Consider the following 22,399-nt stretch of genomic DNA (forward strand, 5'->3'; position numbering starts at 1 on the left):
CATGTGGTGCTGGGGGATTGAACCGCGGTCCCTGTGCTTTGCTAAGCTTGTTCTAAGTAGGTGCTTTAGACCACTGAGCCATCTCACCAGCCCCTGCCTTACTGATTTCTAAGACAGGAACTTGTTTACATAAAAAAATGTAATCAGGGCCAGCCAGATAGCTCAGTGGACTAAAGGGCCTGCTTAGGTAAAGCGCAGGGATCCCCAGCATGCTGTGCCAGCCCCACCTCTGGGGAGCACTGAGACAGTAATTGAGACTGGGCGTGGTGATGCGCCTGTAATCTCAGCACCTGGGAAACTGAAAACAGGAGAATCACTATGAATACCATCTACATAGTGAAATCCTGTAGGCCCAGTAGCCCCTGTACTAAATACATTTTTTAAAAACAATAATCATTACCATATAAATAATCACATTACTAGGCATCTATCTCAAAAAAATGAAAACCTATGTTGATATAAACATGTGGGGGCCGGGGAGATGGCTCAGTGGAATAAGTGCTTCCCTAGTAAGTGCAAGGGCCTGAGTTCAATCCCTGGTTCTGCCAAAAAAAAAAAAAAAAAAAAAAACATGTGCCCACAAATGTTTGTAGCAGCTTTTTGTGTGTATGTGGTAGTAGGGGCTGAATCCAGGGGATGCCGTGTTACATACCCAGCCTTTTTGGGGGGTGGTCCTCAGTAGTTCCCTAAACTGGCCTTAAAATTCAGATCCTTTTGCCTCAGCTTCTCAAGTAGTTAGGATTAAGGAGGTAATAAAGGTTAAATGATGTCACATGGTGGAGCCTTAATCCAATAGGACTTGTGTCCTTACAAGAAGAGGAAGAGCCCAGGCATTTCTCTCACTCCACAAGTGCATAAGGACAGAAGAAGCCAGGAAAAAGGGCTCACTAGAAACCAATCCTATCAGTATACTGATCTTGGGCTTTGCGCCTCCAGAACAGTGAGCAAATTAATTTCTGTTGTTTCAGCCACCCAGTCCATGATATTTTGTTATGGCAGCCCTTCCAGACATGCACAGTGATACAGCCATACTACGGAATACTCCTTAACAAAAACAGGAACAAATTATAGGAATGCAAAACTTGGATGAATCTACAGGGAATTATATTGACTGAAAAAAAGAAAAAGACAACCCCAAAAGGTTACATTTGGAACAGAAAACAAGTTTATATAAAGCTTTAAATTAATAATCACTAATACTTATTAGGAAGGCAATGCGGTTCACCACAAAGAAGGCAGGCCCCAATATCCAGAGCATCCCAGACTCTGATCTCACCCATGAATGCCACATGTAACATGCACAAGAGCTTTAACTTCTCTGAACTTCAATCTCTTCACACAGAACAATTTAACTCACATCACTTCCTCCTTGTGAGTAAATGAATCAAATCAAGACAATCTAGCGTGATGCCCAGAACAAAAAGAGCTAGAACCCCTTATTTCCTCCCTTCTTTCTGCTTAAGGCTTTCCCACATAAGCTCTGCCTTATGCTCCCTTTTAATCAGAACTGTACCATAGCAAGGACCTTTTTAAAGACTCCTTGAAAGATTTTTCTCATAAAACTCAGTTCCTCCTTACTGTATGCCTGTTTAGGAAATAAAGACAAAATGATCACCTGTAGCAGCTAGTGCATGCCTCAGTCCAGCAGCAACACAAACAACCTTCTCTCTCAGGAGCTGTCAAAAAAAAATAGATTTCAGTATCCTCAGTCTAGAAAATTTCATGTAATTCATGAAATTAATGAATTAGAAGTCAGAGAGCACGGCTATGCACATCTATAATCCCAGGTACACAGGACACTGAAGCAGGAGGATCCTAAATTTAAGCCCAAGCCTCAGCAATTCAGTGAGACTACATCTCAAAATAAAAAAGCAGAAAGAGGTGGGGATGTAGCTCAGTGCTTCCTCAGTTCAAATCCAGTACTAAAAAAAGTAATAAGTGATTATTAAATACATAAAGCCCTGCCCCTAACATTTCTAACCATAAATACATTTCAAGGATGAAGTTTATTTCCCTAGAAAGAAAAAAAGTCTTTTAAAAATACCATTTTACAATGCCCCTCATGGCTGAGAGGGATCTTCAAGGTCATCCAGCACAGGGTTATTAAATGCTTTCTTAAAAAATGGCCAGATAGTAAATGCTTCAGATTTAACAGGCTATATGGCTCCTATTACACAACTCGGCTCTGACATTATAGCACAGAAACAGCTGTAAAATACACAAAAATGAGTAAGGCAGGCTGTGTTCCAATAAAACCTTACTACTGGCAGCTCCAGTTTTCCCAATGCTGATCTAGTCCAATCCCTATCTAATGCCAGGCCCTCCTCACCAATGCCACCAGGTGCCAGGACACCCCTACCACTTGGCCCTCTAGGGATGCAGGCTCATCACCTCCCCAAGTGCCTGTTCCACCTCTGAACAATCCCATTTATCCCTTTAGGTGGAGCCAAACCCATCTGCCTGCAGCTTCTGACAACACTTTCCAAATATTTGAAGACAGTTGTCATGTCCTCTTTAAGACATCTTGTGGTGGTTTTAAAAATAGGTCCTTGAATTCTTTGATACTACTCCCTCTGAGATGTGCAGCTTAGCTCTGCTCCTCTGTGTGGGCTGGACTTAGTGACATACTTTTAATGAAAAGAACAAGGACGCAATGAGTGACTCAGAGACGAGGTGATAAAATGCACTAAGCTCCCCAGTTGGCATTTCCCTGCCTTAAATCACTCCTGAGGGAAGCCAGAGCTATGTTGGAACAGGCCCTCAGAGAGTCCCACGTGACAAGGAATTGAGGCCTCCTGACAAGAGCCACGTTGAGAAAACCTGGAAGTGGGTCCACTGTGCCCATATATTCACAGGCAGACCCAGCTGCAGTCTCCTGAAAGACCACTTCAAGTATTTCTTGCTTCCTGCCCTACAGAAACAATGTTTGTTGTCTACTGCTACTTTTGGAGGTAATTTGTTACAGAGCAATAGATAATGAATATAGATATTTTCTTTAGGCCAAATATTCTCAGTTCAATCACCCATTCCTAAATTTCAAATCTCCCTCCCTCCTGGTTTCTTTCCTCTAAACATGCTGGTTGCTTGATCTCTCTCCTTTAAGGAACTATTTATCAGTCACTGCCCCTATGGGGCTTTAGACATTTGCTTACTCACAGGTCCACAGGCCTTTCTAAACTTTAAGACCCCCAAGAGAAAGGCCTGAGTCTTTTTTATTTTTATGCCCAGGACCCAAGCACCATATCTACAACTGAACAGAACACTCCAGACGCAGTCTGACCAGCACAAAGAACAGGGCTCCGGTCTGCTTTCTTCGGACACGGTACCAGTGGTACTATCTTCTCTCCTTCCTTTCTTTCATCCTTCCTTTCTCTTTTTAAAAACTAACTGAAGGGCTTAACGTGTGACTCAAGTCTCTTTGAATACCACCCATCTCTATCTTTTCCTCTCTGTATCCACTGCCATTGCTTTTCTTTGAACCCAAATCATTTCCTGGCCGCTCTGTCAGCAAGTCTCCTAAGTAGTATTTCTTCAAGCCGCCCTCCACAGAATCCTAACTGGCCCCTCCCTAACACGCTGGTAACGTGTGTCACATAAAACAACCCTGATTTCGCCTCCCCACCAGCCCCACCTGGGCACTCTTGCCTCTTCTTTGTATTTCAACTATACTAAACTTATAATATCTCAAACCCATTTTATGTTCTTGAACTTTTGTAAACAAAGGTTTGTGAGCAACACTCTAAGCACTACTCCTTCTGCCTTTTCTCTTCTTAAAACCACTCTGCACATCCTCTCACCCCAAGGCAGGGAAACTTCTACTCAACTTTTAAGACTTGGCCTAAGTTCTCACCCAGCCTTCCCCTGGACACAAGTTCATTTGTCCCTACTTTGAGTTACACATGCATATATCAGTTCTAGCATGACACTTCATTCAAATATTTACCTACCATGTACTACTAAACTATGAAACTCCCAAAAGGAAGACAGGCTTTCTTCACCTGTGTCCCTGCTGCCTAAACATGCCTGCACACAACAGCTGCCATGAACTAAATGAGTTTCTATTCCATTTCACTTTGGCACATTCCTTCCATTGTTTCATAGGCTACAGCTTTCAAAATGTTTTTACTTACTGAGTCTATCATCCAGTATATTTTAACCATTGTTCCATTCTCTCTTTAATTATATGAATTATAATTAAGCTAAACTAATTATAACTTATATGCAGGTTCTTACAAGGCCATTATTATAAGGTCACTGCAGTTATCACTAACGTGGTATCTTTGTTTTAGTTTACAAAGCCTTATCATATGTATGAGAACTAATAGATGTTTTTCCACTCATAATGTCAATCCCCCAGACTAATTTTTTCCAACTCAAACTCCACTATCCCATGGGTTTTTCAGGGATTAAGCCAGCTGTTACTACAGGTGAAGATAACTATGATAGCCTGAAAATGCTTTAACAGGACACAGGCAAGTCAAATATTAGATGTCCTCACCTCAATGGCCTGGGGAACCAAACATCTTCGAGGCCCAGGAGGAACACCTAACTGGCCGAAGGCGTTGGATCCACATGATAGAACTTGACCACTTTCTGCAAAATATAAGAAATCTACAAATCTAATAAGACACATCTGTGACTAATAGATAAATGCAAGAGGATAAGAGGTCAAAGAGGAAGAGAGGAAGCATCAGAGACCATGCCCTTCAGTGCACTTAGCCCATATTCCCTGTGTTATTTCTCTAGGAATCAAAAGTAGTGGGCACTGGGCCAAATATTCTATATAAATTATCACACTATACCATTAACGGCAAGTTATCTGTAAGAACATTTAGTCCTGTGCTGAGTATTGGAATGAAAAGACAGCTTTTCCCTACTTTTCATGTTTGTATGTGGCAGAATTTCCATTACTGCAATAGTCAAGGCCTTTCTCCTTCCTCTTCCCCATAGGCAGGGCTTTCTAGGCCACAAAGGGTCACACAGCCAAAGGATGCGCAGGACAACTTCCCCTCAGGTATTCTGGGCTGATACTTTCCCATGGAGAAGTTGTCTAGACCCTGGCTCCACCAAAAAAAAAGAAAGAAAAAGAAGTTATCTAGAGCTTGGAGGGAAACTCTGGACCAGAGAAATTTTAGAACCACTTGGCCTCAGAATTAACCTTGTCCTCCAACTTAGCCTTACTATTGATGGGACCCAGGACTTTGCGCATGCTAGGCAAGTACTCTACCCCTCCCTATCCCCTTTTTTTCCCCCGAACAGAGCCTCACTCTGTAGTTCAGGGTGGCCTCAGACCCAAGTATCCTCCTGCCTCAGCATCCTGAGGGCTGGGATAACAGGTATGCACCACCACACCCAGCCCAGCACTGTTTAGATTCTAAAAATTACTATTAAATTCAACACGTATTATGGAAGCCATCTGCACAAGAGAAATGATGACACCTGAACACACTGCTAACGCTGGATAAAAGCTTATGTGTTAGACAAGAGAGGCTGGGCCAGAGAGGAAAGTATGCACTATTTGGTGCTACTAGAAAGCAAAGTATAGGCAGTATGAAGAATAAGAGCTAGGCAAAGAGAGACGTGAACAACCCTAAAAGGTCACCAGCTAAAAAGCTCAGAATTTAAGCTGTGCATGTGCAACACCATAAGGGCTTGGGGCAGAGGGGGACATGATCAGAAAATGCTTGTGCCAGAGGACTGTGACAAAGAAGGAGGCAGATCAGAAACTACAAATGATCCTTAAATCCAATATGGACAGCCACAGAGGGCAACACTAAACAGGGTAAAAGTGATTTAAAGGAAAAGTTACCTGACAAAGTAACTACTGCCAGCTTCTCCTCACAGTGCTGTTCTATTAACCTTTGCTTGTACCCCTTTTCAACCTAGTTTGCTGCCTGGCTTCACAGAGATTAAAAGTTCTGTCTAGTTAAAAGATAACTTAGTTCCATCCAAAGCTTCCTGCCCTGATATGTGGAACTGGGGGTGACGCTGGATGGTAGGACACTTGCCAGCACACACTTGATCCTCAATACTAAACAATTTTTTTTTTTTTTAAATTCCCTCCTTACTGTGTGGAAACCCACACTTTTCATACTTTCCCACCACATTCCCCCTTGATGGCCTGAACTAGTAGCACTGGCCAGCTAGCCTAGCACACATCTACCCTGAATTCTGAGGATGCAAAGTGGCCACCCAAGATGATCTAGTCCTTTCCCTACTCTCTAGCAAAAGTTTTTCAGTCTGATTCTGATCACCTTTGCTGCTGAAACTCTCTCTAAAAAGCATCTTGCAACTTTCCTTAACCAGAGAAAACATTTGTCTGTGTGCTTTAAACACAAAGAAGCTTTCCTTTCCTCAGGAATCACCACACTGTGTCGCTCTCACCCAAAGCCTTTGGAATGACAAACATTTACCCTGGAGTGAACTTGCCTGTGAGCATAATGGTGAAATCCCAGCCACAGGCCACCTGCTGGATGGGACAGCCACCAAGGGATTTGCAGAAAGTAAAACACAGAACATCTTCTGTATGACCAAGCCCCAACTGTCCATCTTTGTTCAAGCCACAAACAAAAAGGCCTCCTCCATCTGCAAAATACAAAGGTTCTGATGATAAGCACACAGGAGAAATCACAATTGCCAAAGTGGCCAAAGGGTCTTCGTTAATTATTTGAAGTCACAGATGATTAACTTTTCATCACCCAAGTTAATGTTAATAATCTTTACATGTTAATGCATTCTGGAGCCAAATGACATAAGGTCAAGGGCCAGGAATCTAATATCTAAATAGAAACTCTAAACCTTGGAGTGTGGGCCAAACGATTACCAAATGGAACACCTACTATAACAAAAAAGTCGATACTTATTCAACACTGAAATGTGCCAGATACTAAGAGCTTTATGTATAAGGCCAAATACTCATCCTTAAGGTACAGTGTCTATGGCCAACAAGACTTTTAGAGGCCTATGAAAATGACTTCATTTTTTTTTTTTTTAATTTATTTGGTACAAGGTCTTGCTACATAGCTTGGGCTCTTAGTGATTCTCCTGCCTCAGCCTCCTCCGAGCTAGGATTTACAGTTATGTGCCATCACGCCTGGTTTCAGTGGCCAGCAAGGTATGCCTGGGGTTTCAGGGCCAGTGCAGTATGTGATACCAGGGATTGAACCAGGTCCTTGTACTTGCCTGGCAGGCACTTAGACCACCAACCTATCTCTCTAGCCCAAAAATTACTTCATTTTAAATTCTTTTAAAATGAGAAAAAAAAGCAATATAGTAATAATGTATATAAAATACTAAAGCCTGGGGTTATATTCATCTTCACAGTGACACGGTTATAAAATAATTTTAATATTTCCTTGCAGAGGAAAGGGTCTGTGAAAAGTGCCAAGGACGCATGAAAGTTATAATGCAGCCCTATGAACCCACTGATCCTCCTCACCAGCCACTATTATCCCCATAAACAGCTGAGGAACAGATTGGCACAAAAAGATTACCTACCTAAGACCACATAGTGACATATTACTGAACTAGGATTTGAACCCAGGCAGTGTGATTCCCAGGCTCAGGCTCTTAACCAGATGCAGTATGTCCTCCTCCTCTGCAATACTATGACACTCACAGTACTTGTGTATTATTCTAGGTTCCAGAAGGGAAGACTAAAGAAACTGCAACGTTCAGTCCCAACGACTATTTGATCTAATTGCAAAGACTTTTAGCTCAGATGTGAAAGGTAAATAGCAGCATACAGTATGAATATGATACATGTTCTAACTCTGCCACTAATCTGCCTTGTGACCTTAAGTAATCAATGTTCCTCTCTAAGCTTCTTTTGAATAATGTGGGACTTGTAAAGTGGCCTAGATCTCTGAAGTCTTTCTAACTCTTAAAAGCTAAACTTCTCTAATGGCAATCTGGCTTTCCAAAAGGCTTGCTTTTTGTTAGTTTATTTGTTTGTTTGGGTTTTTGTTTTTTTTTTGTTTTGTTTTTTGCAAAATATGCAAGGCTGAAAGATATTATAACGTCCTAGGGGAAAATATCAAAATAAGAAAATAAGTGGCAATTTTTGAAGGAAATTACCTATGACAATTGTAGAATGTCCCCCTCCTCCTGTGATTTTCCTGACACACTCAGGTTTGCAGAAGTCAGTCAGTTGCTGGGGCAAAAGCACATCTTGCTTATGGCCAAGGCCAAGTTGCCCATAACTATTTGCACCCTAGGGATAAAATATGGCAAAAATGAATGAGAGAGAGAGAGAGAGAGAGAGAGAGAGAGAGAGAGAGAGAGAAATCTCAATGTCTCCTTACTTGTCCCAGTCTCCCTAACATACCTCTCAGTCTATTCTTCAGAAGCTGTTACATGCAACCCACATTTTTATGTCAGGTCATCCTCAGAACACCATAATTTTCATTTAAGAGGAATCTTTTAGATCTAAAATATATCCAGCAATATTTCTCACCTGTCCCTTCAATGCTCCCATTCCCACATACTGCCTTTGAGAGACAGCACAGGGTTTCCTTCTGATAAAAGCTAGTTACCCAGGCTGGGGGGTGGGGGTAGCTCCGCGGTAAAGCACTTGCCTAGCATATACACAAGCCCTATGTTCAATCTCTAGCACCATTATAAAGCTCTAATAAGTAAAATAGTATGACACTGTCATGAATATTTTTTAAAAAGTCAACTACCCTCAGAGGCAAGGGGAAGAAAAATGGGAAGGAATAGAAACAAAGTAGGAAGGCAATACTTTAGAGCTATTTCTTGTACCTTCTTCCCACACTGAGAAAACTGGCAACGACTTTCTGTCATCAAATTTAGTTAAAGATTTTGTGCCCTCAAGCAAAGTGCACCATTATTTCATTTGTACATTGAAAGAGGCTGGCAGTGATCTCTACGGGCCTTTCCAAGTACAGTAGTTGATGAATTCAAGATTCACATGGTGAGATTCCTATAAGAGAACACATTGCCCCTTGGTAGGCAACATGTCTACTGTCCACAATTCCTAATCAGAACCTCCTGAAGCTTGATAGAGTCAAGAATTAGAATTGTACAGATTTTAGGAAAGTAGTTAAGCATATATCATCAATATACTATAGATGACACATACTGCTGCAAGTCCTGCAGACATGACCCTAATGGGTCTGCACTCATGCAAAGATCTGCTGGATCATCACATTGGCAGCTAGCACAGCATGGAGATCCAAGACCAACAACGAGCGGCTCCTAGACTGAGCTCTCTTCTTCCCCGGGTCAACCTCGAACTTTCCCTTTCACAAGCCTTCCCCAACCAGCAGCTGTTAGGACACCTCAGAGCCCATACTAACTCCATCCCCAAAGAAGCCCTTTATATTCTTTATCTGCCTGCCTCCTCCCCAAGGGACCTTGCTTCTCTTCAGCAGCCCTCACATGATGAGCGATAAAGGATTTCTTTACTTTTCTCTCAAACCTTACAGATCCCAGAAGCAAAACAGTAGTATTTCTGCAATAAAAGATACACAACAATGGACTGAGAATATAAATAGCCCTATATCCAGTAAGTTGGGGCTGGGGTTAGAGCTTTTTGTATTTAGAGATTAAAGATAAGAGACTGTGGCTTGCCGGGAGAATCTTCTTAAGAATTCAGAAATTCTCATGATTTTTTCAAGTGTTTACTCCAAGCTGATCTTTCCTGAGGATAAGTGCTAAAACCTTTGAAGTAGGTTTTCTTTTGAAGACAGCTGAATCAGGAAGTGATTTAAAATAACTACAAACAATGTATGCAAAACATACACACTTAATACACAAAATCCTTCCTTCCTACTGTTTCACAACGGTCCTAGAAGAGAAAATACCAAACAGAAGCATATTCCTCAGCAGAACACAGTTCCAAGGGCCAATATAAGTTCCAATAACCACTCTGGGTGCCTTGATCTGGCAATATGGCTCTTATTTTACAGATGGAGGAAAGCTTAGAAAAGTTAAGTAACTTTCCATAGTTAAACAGCTCAGTAGACAAGTCAGATGCCTTCCTCCTTTCACTAGACTTGCTGTGTCTACAAAAAAAGGAAAAAAAAAAGAATAATTAAATGGTGACCCAGTCCAGAGCTCATTTGGCAGGAGGCCATCTGTATGTCCCTATCTAAAATAAATCCCATCACCCTCTTCTGCTTTATGGCTCTTCATAGCACTCTTTGACATTACTGAGTGTACCTGTGCTCTCTGCTTACTGTCTACCTGCCCAACTAGAAAATCAGCTCCCATGAGGGCAAGAACTTTGTTTTACTATTTCTCCTGCACTCAACCTTGTGCTGGTCCAGAAAAGATACCTATCTTATCTATACAGTAAGTGACTATGAGACCCTGTGAGCTCCCACTAGGAAACATCCAGTGGGGGACTGTTGTGTGGAATGTATGCACACAGATTTCTCTGTCAGCTCCAGTATCTCTGTAGCTGTCCCATTACCAGACTTGCTGGCTGCTGAACATCTGAGAGGAAAGTGAGCCCTGAGCACTCTGGGGTTCATTTTCTAATAAAAAGAGGCCCTAAAGCTGGGTTAAAGCAAGATAAAAAATTAATACGTTATTACAACTGTATTTGCCTCCCTTCCTTCACTAGGGATGTTCACCCACAAAGAAAAAGCCCACATAAGGTCTCAGAAGAAACCAAAATTACTGGCACCATGCTCTTTGACTTCTAGCCTCCAGAGCCAAGAGAAAAGAACTTTCTGTTGTTTAACCCCAGCAGTCTGCAGTGCTTTGTCTTGGGTGCATAAGCAGACTAATACACAGATCACACAGCAGAAAGAACACACCGGACTCCCAACAAAGCAGCAGGGCCAGACTCAACAATACTTCTGTTCCAGAACCTTCAAGGTAATATCTGAAAGGTCTTTTCTGTCAAGTGACTGTCCACACAGATGCGAGTCTGCTGGTTAGAAAAAGCCAGAGACACCAGTTTCCATCCCCAACTCTGTCCCCAGCTCAAGTGCCACATCAAAGGGCCCAACCCGCCAGACTAAACTGCAGCCTTACATTCAACAAGTACTGCTCATGGTATGTATTCATAATTCATTTTTCAAAAAAGTTAATAAATGCTGATTGTAACAGCAATGCAGGTGTTTTATCGTCCCTGAACACAAGAGTTTTCATTCTTGTGTCTTTCCCAAACACTTAACACAGGAGGGGCCACACTGGTATTCATTCATTCTTCAGTCAGGAAGTATTTCCTGGAGGCCTGCACGAAGCCAGGCGCTGTGAACAAGACGGGCTCAGCATCTACCCTTACGACGCTCATGCTGTAGCCAGAGACTGACACTAGGAAGTTACACACCTGTGATACCTATGCCAAAGAACCACAAGATCCAACATCTGCGTGCTCCTGTGCACAAAGCCTCCTCTCTCCCAGACACACATAAAGTCAGCCCGGTCTCTCTACGTTCACGTCAGACCCACACCAGCCCAGACTCCCACGGCCCCAGCAAGATCCAGCCGCAGCAGAGTGGCCACAGATCTGCAGGGTCTGCGCCCCGCATGGCCACACGCCGCAGGCCCCATCCGAAGGCTGCTCCAGCCAGCCGGCTCGCTCCAGGGGAAAGCTGCTATCCTCCAGGCCGCGGGCGGCGGGCACACAGGTGGCACCACGAGTTCTGGGACCCGGCGCGCCTCTCCAGCGAGCCCCCGTGCTGTCTTTTCACAGCGCTCTCCGAGCCAAGGGCTCCAGCTGAACAGACGCTCTGCCTGGGGGTCAGGCTCCGGCCGAGTGCCGCGGCCCCTCCAGGGAGGACCCCGCCTTCAGCAGGCCCCTCAGTCACGCCGTCAGGGCCTTCCTTCCCTCCGGGGCTGCTCCTCCCAGCGCAAGCCCAGGAGCCTCCAACCCGGGCGGGCTCGGCGCTCAGCCGCCCAAGCCCAGGTCTGACGCTCACGGGTCCCTGCGCCCCCAGGTTCTGCGCGAGCCCGGGGGCGGAATCACGTACCCAAGCGAAGAGCGCGGCCGCGGCGGGGGCGGCTTCGGAGGCACCGAGCTCGCGCTCCATGCGGGAAAGCTTCGCGGCGCTTCCGGGAGAGGCCGGCACGGGGCGGAGCCTGCACGGGGCGGGACGGGGCTCGCGCCGTACAGTGGGGCGGGGCCGGAGAGGGGCGGGGCCGGAGAGGGGCGGGGCCGGAGAGGGGCGGGGCCGGAGAGGGGCGGGGCCGGAGAGGGGCGGGGCCGGAGAGGGGCGGGGCGGGGCCGGAGCTAAGCTAGCTGGGGCGTCTGAGGACAGCAAATGCTACGTAGACCCGAGCACCAGGTTGGCGCTAGAACCAGGAAGGTGCAGAGCCTGAGATTCAGAGATCGCGGAGAGCTGCAAGTCGCAGCATTTCATGTCCCCGCGATCTTGTCGCAACCCTACAGATCCCCGCCGCGGCCAACAGACCCCGCCACTTGCAGCAGGTCTCCTGGGGCGCCAGGCCACTGCACCTCTCCTCCTCCCTCTCCCTTCAGTTTTAGTAATAAATCCATGCAGGTGCACTACGCTGATGATGGACAGAGCTCCTCTGCGTGATCTCCACGGAGTCCGATTACATCCTGGAGAGGCTGACTGGGCAGAGATAGTGTCACCAACTCTGAGGAAGTGAAAAGAGTCTTGGGGAAGATCCGAGGTGGATTTGCGCAGGCCTGCTTCTGTGTGCTTTTTTTTTTTTTCAGAACCGGGGATTGAACTCAGGCCCTTGCACTTGCCAGGGAAGCGCTTATTCCACTGAGCCATCTCCCTCCCCCCCACACACACGTGTGCTTTAATAAGCCAGCGCAGTGACTTGCATAGTCGCTGTTGTCGGCACCCAGTACGCAGCGAGCTGGCGCCTGGTGACACTGAGCTGCGCAGGAGGTTTAACGTCTATACCCGTGGAGCAGCGTCCTAGTTTTCCCCGCTTGGGCATGGCCTGTCCCAATTTTGATGGTCAGTACTGGATGAGTTTCATCCAGCAAAGATTTCCATATAAAATGGCTTTGCTAGGACATCATTAAACAGGATCCCGGGTATCTGAAGGAAAAGATGGCAGTGCATACTGGGCATGGAATTAGGAATTGGGAATTAATGGGTCACATTAAAGGTGATCATGCACATTCAGTAGCTCCAGGACACTCAACTGACGCAGGCCTCTCCAGCCTTTTTGCCTGGAGCTCCTGGGAAGTGTTTCAGGTGAACTCCTAACTAGGCCTTTGGTTCCTGCACCCCACTGCTCCTTGGTGTTTCTGCCTGTGAGGCCATGTGGGAACAGGCCCTGGCTTTTACCTGTCCAGCCTGCGGCTTCTCGAGAACATTGATGGATCATGCTTAGAATTGTGTGATCATCAATGTTCTCAAGAAGCTACTGGATGGATGGATGGATGGATGGATAGACAGACAGACAGACAGACAGACAGACAGACAGACAGACAGACAGACAGATAAATAGATACTGTAGGGAGGCAAAACAACTTTGCTCTCTAAAGAACTGATGTTCTATGGGTAGGCTAGTCTCGTTCTCATGATTTTTTTCAAGCATGTGTAATGGGATATAAAAATAAGACCCTTTCCCTCTCAGTTTTGACTGAGTTACCAAGGCAATAAGGGCCAAGTATTCTCACCATGTAAAGAGGAATAGAAGATAGCCACAGCACAACTTGCAAAGCAGGTGGGTAGAAATCAGTATGTGATTTCCAGTTCTTAGAAAAAGGCAGGAGAGGCCCAGAGAAAATTCTGACAGGGCATTTGAGCACTGCGGTCAACGTGATGTGAGCCCTGCCCATCTCTTGTCCAAAGAAAGCACCTTGGTACGTGTCCCTCTCACCCAGGGTGCCACAAGGCTGCTGTTCAGCTCGTGGTAGTTGAGCAAAGAGAAACTGATGCTATGGTTTTAATAGTGAGAGGTTTTAAACTGCCAGAAATTTCAAGATAAACAATGTCCATGTGAATGCGTCCAGTGCCTAAACGTATCAGCTAGGAGACGATCTTAGACCCTGTTCAAGGGAATTTCTAGAAGTGAGATGACTCTGCTCCCCCCCCCCCAAGACAGTGGAATACTAGGTTCCTGAGGCTGAGGAAGGTTATTCAACAACCCAGTCAGAGAGACCCACTTACCCATATCAGGAGGTCCTGAGAAAGCCTACAGATGGCCTCCCAAAACATCCACGAGAAGAGTCAGCATTGCAGCAAGTACAGGAAGCCCAGATAGCACCAACTCACAATGGTATCCAGCCAAAAGAACTCTTCTACTCTCTAACCTCCCCCCTGCTACCACGTCTCCAATTCTGAAGGAGTCAGAGGAGCAAGGAAACAAAAAAGTTAATGAATTGCTTTCTCAATTCTAGAAGAGGAGAAAACTTTAACCTTAGAGCTGGATGTCTTAAATTTTTACATAAGACTGATTTTTTTAAGTACTAGGTAAGAGTGGGGAGGGGTGCGAAAGAGAAAAAGCAACAAAAGAAACTAGGGACTTCTCAGTGTCTGTAAATGAACAACAAAGCCAAGGGAGTATGAGCTGAGATTTCATTCAGAAAGGCAAAAAGAATTCTCCTAGTTCAGTTCATTTTGATGGTTTGTGAGGAGACAGTATTTTATTTCACTCCTTGAGTGCATATGGCATCAATCCATCAGCTAACCCACAGTTATACAATCGTGGCATATCCCTTGATACAATTTCTTAGAAATGTTGTGAATATTCCATAGCTCTCCCCATGTGCAGCCTGGTTGAGTTGCAGTTCCTGAATGGGACTAGATTGACTGATTGATTGATTGATTGATTGATTAATTTTTATGAGAAGAATATATTTATTGAGGGAAAGAAAGCTCCTGTCCGAGAGAGGGACAGGAAGGGGGCCCCAGCGGGTAGTTCCCCAAATGGCAGAAGGATTTTTTTTTTTTGCTCCAAATGCCTTCAGGGCAGGTTTGGCTGGCTTGAGTTGTGGGGATTGAACCACAACAACCTGAGCCTGACTGCTTTGTTGAAGCAGCCACTTAAAGAACTGAGCTAAGGGGCAGGCCTCCAGGACTAGATTTAAACTGTTGGATAGAATCACTTTCATATGCCACATCTACCCACCAAAAAATAAAAAATAAAAATAATGTACCTGGAGCCACATCAACTATCTATCTTTCTGTATAAAGACATAAAAAGATGGAAAAAATGTGTCCTATTTGAGTTTTTTATCTTCCCAGTAATAACTAATGTATTACTAGGACCATTATTTTGCAGATGAAAACAACAGAGGCTCAAAGAAATTAAATGATTTACTCTAAGTCAAGTTTCTGCTTTAAATAAAGATTAGCTAGCTGCTGACCAAGTCTCTCATCAAAAATGACTTTAAAAATGGCGGAAAATATTTTAAAATCAATTTTGAGTCATTGGAGAGCTCTCCGCGCAGCAGGAGCCCGAAGGGCCACTCATCTGGAAGCTGGGAGATTATATGTGGCACTTCTTTGCTCCTTGAAGCACTTGCTAATTAGCGAGCAATGTCTTTGGAGGCTGAAATCTTCGCTGAAAGCAGCAGATGAGAAACCGCAATAATTTTAGTAATTTTACAGGGCTAGAGGAGGAAGGCAATCAGAATGAAAGCGAGAACAAAACTAAGAGTCTGCCAGGGCCTGGAGGAAGCAGCAGTCCTGGTCAGACACTCCTGGTTTTCAGTGGAAAACCCTAAAATGCCACACTCTGAGAACAGAAGTGATTAGAAATAGACCATCCTCCCAGAGACCGAAGCACAGCTACTCATTGACTCCATCCCTAACTGGACTAAGATCTTCCTGTACCACAGTACCTATACTACCCACTAGAAGCAAAAGTTAGTCCCCTTGGGAGGACGATAAGCTCATCCAGAAGCTATTGGGTATCTCTGATTAGGAAAGGATTATACTAAGGACTCTTTTTTTTTTTTTTTTTTTTTTTTTTTTGCGGAACCGGGGATTAAACTTAGGCCCTTGCACTTGCCAGGGAAGCGCTTCTTCCACTGAGCCATCTCCCCAGCAGGACTCTTCATATGTAGAAAATAAAATTTGTTTTAACAACATGCTCTCACAATGTCATTTCTCCTATAACCTACTGCAGCCAACTTAGCTTAGATGTCAGGTCAGGAACACCAAACTGAGGCTTTACCAAGAATGCTGGGAAGTGGTTACAAGTTTCCAGTATACACCTCATAGTCAGAAATTTCTTAAGAAGTATAAAGATATGATGGTGTTTTCAAATTAATAAATTGCTAATATAAATTTAAGTGATTCAACGTATATTTGACAAAAATAAATACTTGTTCAAAGAATTATTTTTATTTATTATCCAGTTGAATAACAAACTTACAATTATAAATACACATTGCATGGTAAGACAAACAGTTGACAGAAAGCTCACAATAACTTTATCCGCTTCCTATAAATTAATATATAAACTTTATTATATGTGCCTTTAGAGAATCCCAGAATTTTATTTCTTTTTCCAATTTGGACGCTAACTTAAAAATTAACAATTTTTTGTATATTGATGTCATTACTATTTAAGTGACTTCAAATTACAAAATAGGAGCAAAAAATGTAGGCATTATGGTGACCAACTTTTAAGTTTTCTTCCAAAATTGAAAAGGATGGGGGCCAGGGAGACAGCTCAGTAAAATAAGCACTTGCCTGGCAAGTGCAAGGGCCTGAGTTCAATCCCCGGTTCCTAAAAAAAAAAAAAAAAAAAAAAAAATTGAAAAGGATACTATAACCATGAGTAATGAACCAAGATTTTGGTTCAGTTCTCTACAGTACTCATATTTGACTGACTACAGCTTATTCCTTGATACTTTGAATACATATATTTAAAGGCAAAGACATATGTAAAATTCTAGGACTCTCAGAACTCTTAATTTACCAGCAATCACAAATCCACTAGATTAGAAAAAAGAACTGAAATCCATTATTAAATATTATTTCCAATGTTCTGAAGTTGTGAATTACATATATGAGAGAGTCAATAATATCTATTTTAATGTTCTTCAGTCATAAAACGATTTTTAAATATCATTTTAAAATTCAAACTGATTCTTCACCATGATCAAATCTGTATGAAAACAACAGATGCTGCATGCATGATTTGCTATTTGCTATCCATTATGGTTTCCTTATCATAGATTTCCTTGAAGCAAAGTAGACAGACTATGAACTAGTGAATCAATATTTCTCTTTTAGATTAGCTAACAGATCAATTTACTATCAAACATATACTTAACAGTTGTAAGCAATTAAAATGTATCAGATCGAAAATAACATGAATTACTCTTTCAAATTCTCTTTGCCTTATATAATATGAAATGAAATTTTGCTTTTTAAAATTTTTCTAATTTCTTTTGATATCTTAAAGTGATTCAAAATCTAATGACCTTTTGAAATAAAACATGTTAAATGGTATGCAATTTGACTATTAATGTGAAAAACTAAGGACAGAGATTTTTAAGTAGCTGATTAAACTAGAACAAACTGAAATCTGATCCTTAATACACCATCACCAGAAATTAGATCACTGGTAGAGAAAAGAAATGGGGTGAGGGCCGGCCAGATAGCTCAATGGATTAAAGCCTTTGCTTAGGCAGAAGCAGTGACTGGAGTTTAATCCCTGGTGTTCTGTGCCAGTCCCAACCGTCCGGCATGCTGAGATGGAGACTGAGACTGGGCGTGGTGGTGCACGCCTATAATCCCACCCCTTGGGAAGCTGAAAACAGGAGAATCATTATGATTCCAATTTGAAGTGAGACCCTGTAGATTCTGTAGCCCCTGCACTAAATACAGAAAGAAAAAAACAAAGTAATGGTGTGAATATTCCAGTGATTCTCAGCTCCTCTTTGGACCTGTTGGATCTTGCACCGCTGTATGGTTCATTTCATTCTATGTGAATGGGGCCGCATGAAGCTGTACGACATTGGCCTAATTTATGGGACATCAAGATGGAAATAATTAGCAGGCAGCTGGAATTAAGAGGCAAAAATGCAAGAAGATGTCAGAATTAAAACTGCAGGCATATGAGTGATCCAAAATTAAAACTGAAATCAAGGGTATGAATTGACAATCTTCATGAAGAGCCAGTGAGGGGAAGAGCACTAAAGACAGAAACTTGAGGACCATTTCTATTCAGTGGATGGAGGAGGAAAAAGAACAAATTAAAGAGGCCCAGCATAACCCTGGGAGTCCAAGTTCACCCATTTGTAGCACAGCTGCTATGATAGGTTGCATCAGGAACAGGTCCCAAGGTCCCCTGTGTTAAGGGCCTAGTCCTTAGCTTGGCACTACTGGCTGATGGTGGAAACTTCAAGAGGTGAGGTCCAGCAGGAAATGCTCCTGTCGTTGAGGGCATGCCCCTGAACACACTGTGGAGTCCTGGTCTGGTCCCTTTCTCCCCACTCCCATATAAGGTGAATGGTTTTCCTCTGGCAGATTTCTCACCATCTGTCTCCTCATCATCAGCCTAAAAGCAAGAGGGCCAACCAACAATTGACTGAAACCTCCAAAATTGTGAGCCAAAATAAATCTTTCCTCCTCATAACTTGATTGTACCAGGTACTCTGTTACAGTAATGAACAGGTAACACAGTTACTTATTCCTATGTTAGCCAGCTAACACCACATTAAAAAAAAAAAACACTACCCTTGCAACCCTTGTATAGTTATGGGCTCAGACCTAAAATATCCTTCTTGACAAAGTTATGACATTGCATTTCCTCCATCCGTACTGCTTGCCTTGTTATTTATGGCCTAGAAATCAAGTGCTTGTTTGTTTTTCCAATTTCTGCTGTTTTTCTCTGCTGTCTCAAGTCTGAACTCTCCCTTTGACAACACTGCCTCCTGCTAGCCTGAGGACAATATCACCAAGATACCAGGACTGCATGTCTGAGTACGGGGTCTTCCACGTGCCATCCCCACCAAGGTCTCCTTGGCCTCATGAGTAAGACAGATAATCCAGGACAAAACCAGTACAATGCAATGTGATAGAAAGGAAAGAGTTCAAGGGGTAGGGATATAGCTCAGCAGCACAAGTGCCTTCCTGGCAAGCACAAGGTCCTGAGTTTGATTCTCAGTGTTAAAAAAAAAAAAAGGAGGGAAGGAGTTTCAAGGAATAGGATCACTTGAGAAGTGCCTTTCTCGTGCTTACAAAATCATGTGTAAAATTCATAGCTTAATTGTAGGAATGACACCCCAATCAACCTTTATAGCTTTACCTACTGTTATATCCCTATAAGACACTACACCTGAACCTGGACTACTTGCATTCTGCTAGGCATGCTCCATAAGACCTCTTTGCTCATGTGAGCAGCAAACAGCTGATCTCTTCTTAGGTTTAGGTGTGTGAGTGAATGTGAATGTGATTGTTCTTGATAAAAATCCAGTGGTAAGTCACAAACACTGGTAACAAAATGGGCTCAATTCACAACACTCACCAAGCTTTAAGAGGCTGGAACAGTCATTTGCTTAAGAAGGATGGAGGAAATAGACTGATACTGAGACTAGATGTATTCATTGAGCCAATTAACTTATCTATAAAAAATGAGTAGTCAGTAGGGATTGATGGACTGTACCTGTAATCCCAGATACTTTAGAGACTGAGGCAGAGAAGGATTACAAATGCAAGCAAAATCTGGCCTCCAAAAAAAGGTGGTAAGTGAATTTTACAGTATATATATTATAGTTTACTACAGAGGTTACTGAAAAACAAAGATCACATTTAAAACAGTGGTGGATAGAGTATCCAGGTACACATTTTACATCTTTTTAGAGACCAGTGATTCATTAAGGAGTGAGATTAGATGATATTGTTTAGACAGAAGCTGCTGTCCCTTCAGAATCAGGTCTTCAGGAAAAGTAACAGTTGGCCCACAGGCTCTGAATGATGCTCAGATGCCTTCTGGATTAGGACTGGTGACTGTCACATACTCAGCTGCCTGCTGACCTTAGTGAGGGCATCACTGACGACATCAAGATCATGCCGCAGCTCATTCATGACACTGGTTATGCTTTTAGCATCTTTCAGGATCTGAATACTCTGAGTATATGGATTATACTTCACCCCAAATGGACGCTTAATTGTTTTGGTGAATTCTCTATTAAAAAAACAAAGAAGAGGTCATCAATTGCTGAGTATGGAGTGTTGATGAAAACAAACAATAGAAGACCTAGTTCATATACAAGGCAAAAGATAAATATTTATTAGACATGTGTGCAACAATCTGATCTATTTCCTTACCTGCATGTGCAGAGAGCCCCTGGAATCCAACAGGTGGAAAACCTAAAGTAGCAGGGCTAGAGAGATAGCCCAGCAGTCTAAAGCACCTGCTTAGGCAAGCTTAGGCAGGTGCAGGGGACCAAGGTTTGATCCCAGGCACCATATGCTGTGCCAGCCCCACACTCAGGGTGGGTTTACCAGGCCAAACAAAACAAAACTTACATATGGGCTAGCCAAATAGCTCAGTGGGTTACAGTTCCTGCAAGCAGGCATAGGGGCCAGGGGTTCGATCCCCAGGCCTGCCATGCTGGCCCTGCTCCTGGGGCATGCTGAGACAGCAATTGAGACTGAGCATGGTGGCACGTGCCTGTAATCCCAGTTCTTGGGAAGCTATAAACAGGAGGATCACAAGTCCAAGCAGTGTAGCAACCCTGTACCAAATGCAGACCCTGAACACCCTGTAGACTCTTCCCTAAAAATAAAAAAAGGAAAAAGATAAAAAAGAAAACCTAAAGTAGCACTGATACATCTACCCTGACATTAATAGTGGAAGGCCCTGTAGATAACTTTCTTAATAATTTATTACTGTATACATTTCATGCATTTTCTTTCTGTAGTGCTGGGAACTGAACCCTGGGCCTGAAATAAGCCAGGCAAACACTCTTCTGCAGAGCTACTACCTGAGCCCTAAACAGCTCCTGACTACACTGAGCATACCAATCACAGTAGCTTCATCAATATATAATAACACTTGGTCACATAGTAATGAAGTCCACAGTTCTACTTTATGTAACTATAAATGTGCCTACATGCATACACACTAGAAGGCCAAGAACAACCCTGCCTTCAGAAAATACATATTCTTCCCGGAGCATACTGAAACTTCTCTCGCCTTTTGAATTATGCTCTTTGTTATTTCCTATGCTACTTCTGGAGGTATTAAAATATTTCAAGTTTGTATAACTAGAAAATCTTACTTTCATTTTTCAAAGATATGTTTGCTATGTATAAAATTCAAAGAGGACAGATCTTTTCTTTCAGTACTTTAATTAGTCTAATTTTTTACACACTTAGTCTTTTTTTTTTCTTTCTAATGTGGAATAAGGTGCTATTTAATTTTGTTCTTCCATAGCTAATATTTTTATGTATATGCTTTAATGATTTTTTTCTTTACAATAAGTTTTGGACAATTTCATTTTTGTGTATCTTGGTATGATTTTATTTAAATTTCTTGTGCAAAATGTTCATCTTTCTTGGAAATATGGTATTATAAGTTGAACTAAATTCAGAAATTTTAAATCTTTAAATATTTATGGTCTACTCCTGTTTACTTTGAGAATTCTAATTATATAAATATAAGTTTCTTGGTTTTGACAGTGAACTATTATGACTGATCTGTAAATTCTTCATTTTTATTTTGGACAATTTTTATTGTTATATTCATTTATGTTTGTAAGTAATTTATTTTCAATTTTCAACCTATTAAAAAATTAAAATAAAAAATAAAATTCATATTCTTTCCATGTACAGTATTATCCTCTCCTCTCCTCTCCTCTCTTTTTCTCTCCTCTTAAATGACTCAAATTCCATCCTTTCTTCAAGCATCAAAATTCTGCCTCCTTTATCAAGTCAGCATTTGAAACTCCATTTAATACTCTAAGAAAAATCATGTTCAGGACCCTTAGGGATAATTGTGCAGCTGAGGATGACTTGCATGAAGAAGGGCTGAAATCCAGGTTGCAATCCAACTGGTTTACCCAGAGGGGGCCATTTCCAATTTGCACAATGGTGCCACATGTTCCAGAGAAAGCCTTGCTGGTATCATTACCCTGTTCTGCATGTGGCCTACCTCTCCAACTACAGTAAATCTCTAAGAGATAAAGAACATGTCTTCAACCTCTTTTTATCCCTGTCCTCACTATGTAACCTCTTGACTCTCCTCCATCCAATGTTGTTTTGCTCATTCTGCTTGTGAAGTTCTTCCTTTCCCTGCTACCTCTATCTTAGTTCAAGCTTTTATTTTCTCCAGCAGTACTGCAAGACTCTCCTCAAAAGTGTCTCTGCCTCCAATATCCTCCTTCCTTTATTAATCACATGCTTAGCTGCTTAATAGTTAAAATATATGCTCAGCCTAATTGCCACTAAGCTTCCCCTGTCCCCCCAGCTGAAATGAATCTCTCTTGAATAATGCAGAACAATCTTTCATCTGTGTCTCTTCTAGGTTT

At 42.6% G+C, this 22,399-nt stretch overlaps 2 protein-coding genes across 2 annotated transcripts in view; both read right to left on the reverse strand.

Annotated features, from left to right (window-relative positions):
• Positions 1-12,005, reverse strand: part of Sergef (secretion regulating guanine nucleotide exchange factor) — a 278,435-nt gene extending 266,430 nt beyond the window's left edge. The window contains exons 1-5 of the mRNA XM_004634955.2: positions 11,946-12,005; positions 8,077-8,212; positions 6,430-6,585; positions 4,499-4,593; positions 1,616-1,676 (exon numbers count right to left, since the gene is read on the reverse strand). Coding sequence (XP_004635012.1) covers positions 1,616-1,676; positions 4,499-4,593; positions 6,430-6,585; positions 8,077-8,212; positions 11,946-12,005 — 508 coding nt within the window. The remainder of the gene's footprint in view (positions 1-1,615; positions 1,677-4,498; positions 4,594-6,429; positions 6,586-8,076; positions 8,213-11,945) is intronic.
• A 7,872-nt stretch (positions 12,006-19,877) lies between these two features.
• The window catches only part of Tph1 (tryptophan hydroxylase 1), a 24,299-nt gene continuing 21,777 nt past the window's right edge, over positions 19,878-22,399 (reverse strand). The window contains exon 10 of the mRNA XM_004634920.1: positions 19,878-20,052. Within this exon, the coding sequence (XP_004634977.1) occupies positions 19,878-20,052 (175 nt within the window). The remainder of the gene's footprint in view (positions 20,053-22,399) is intronic.

Source organism: Octodon degus, unplaced genomic scaffold, assembly GCF_000260255.1.
Source record: "Octodon degus isolate 3935 unplaced genomic scaffold, OctDeg1.0 scaffold00067, whole genome shotgun sequence".
In the NCBI taxonomy this organism is placed as follows: Eukaryota; Metazoa; Chordata; class Mammalia; order Rodentia; family Octodontidae; genus Octodon; species Octodon degus.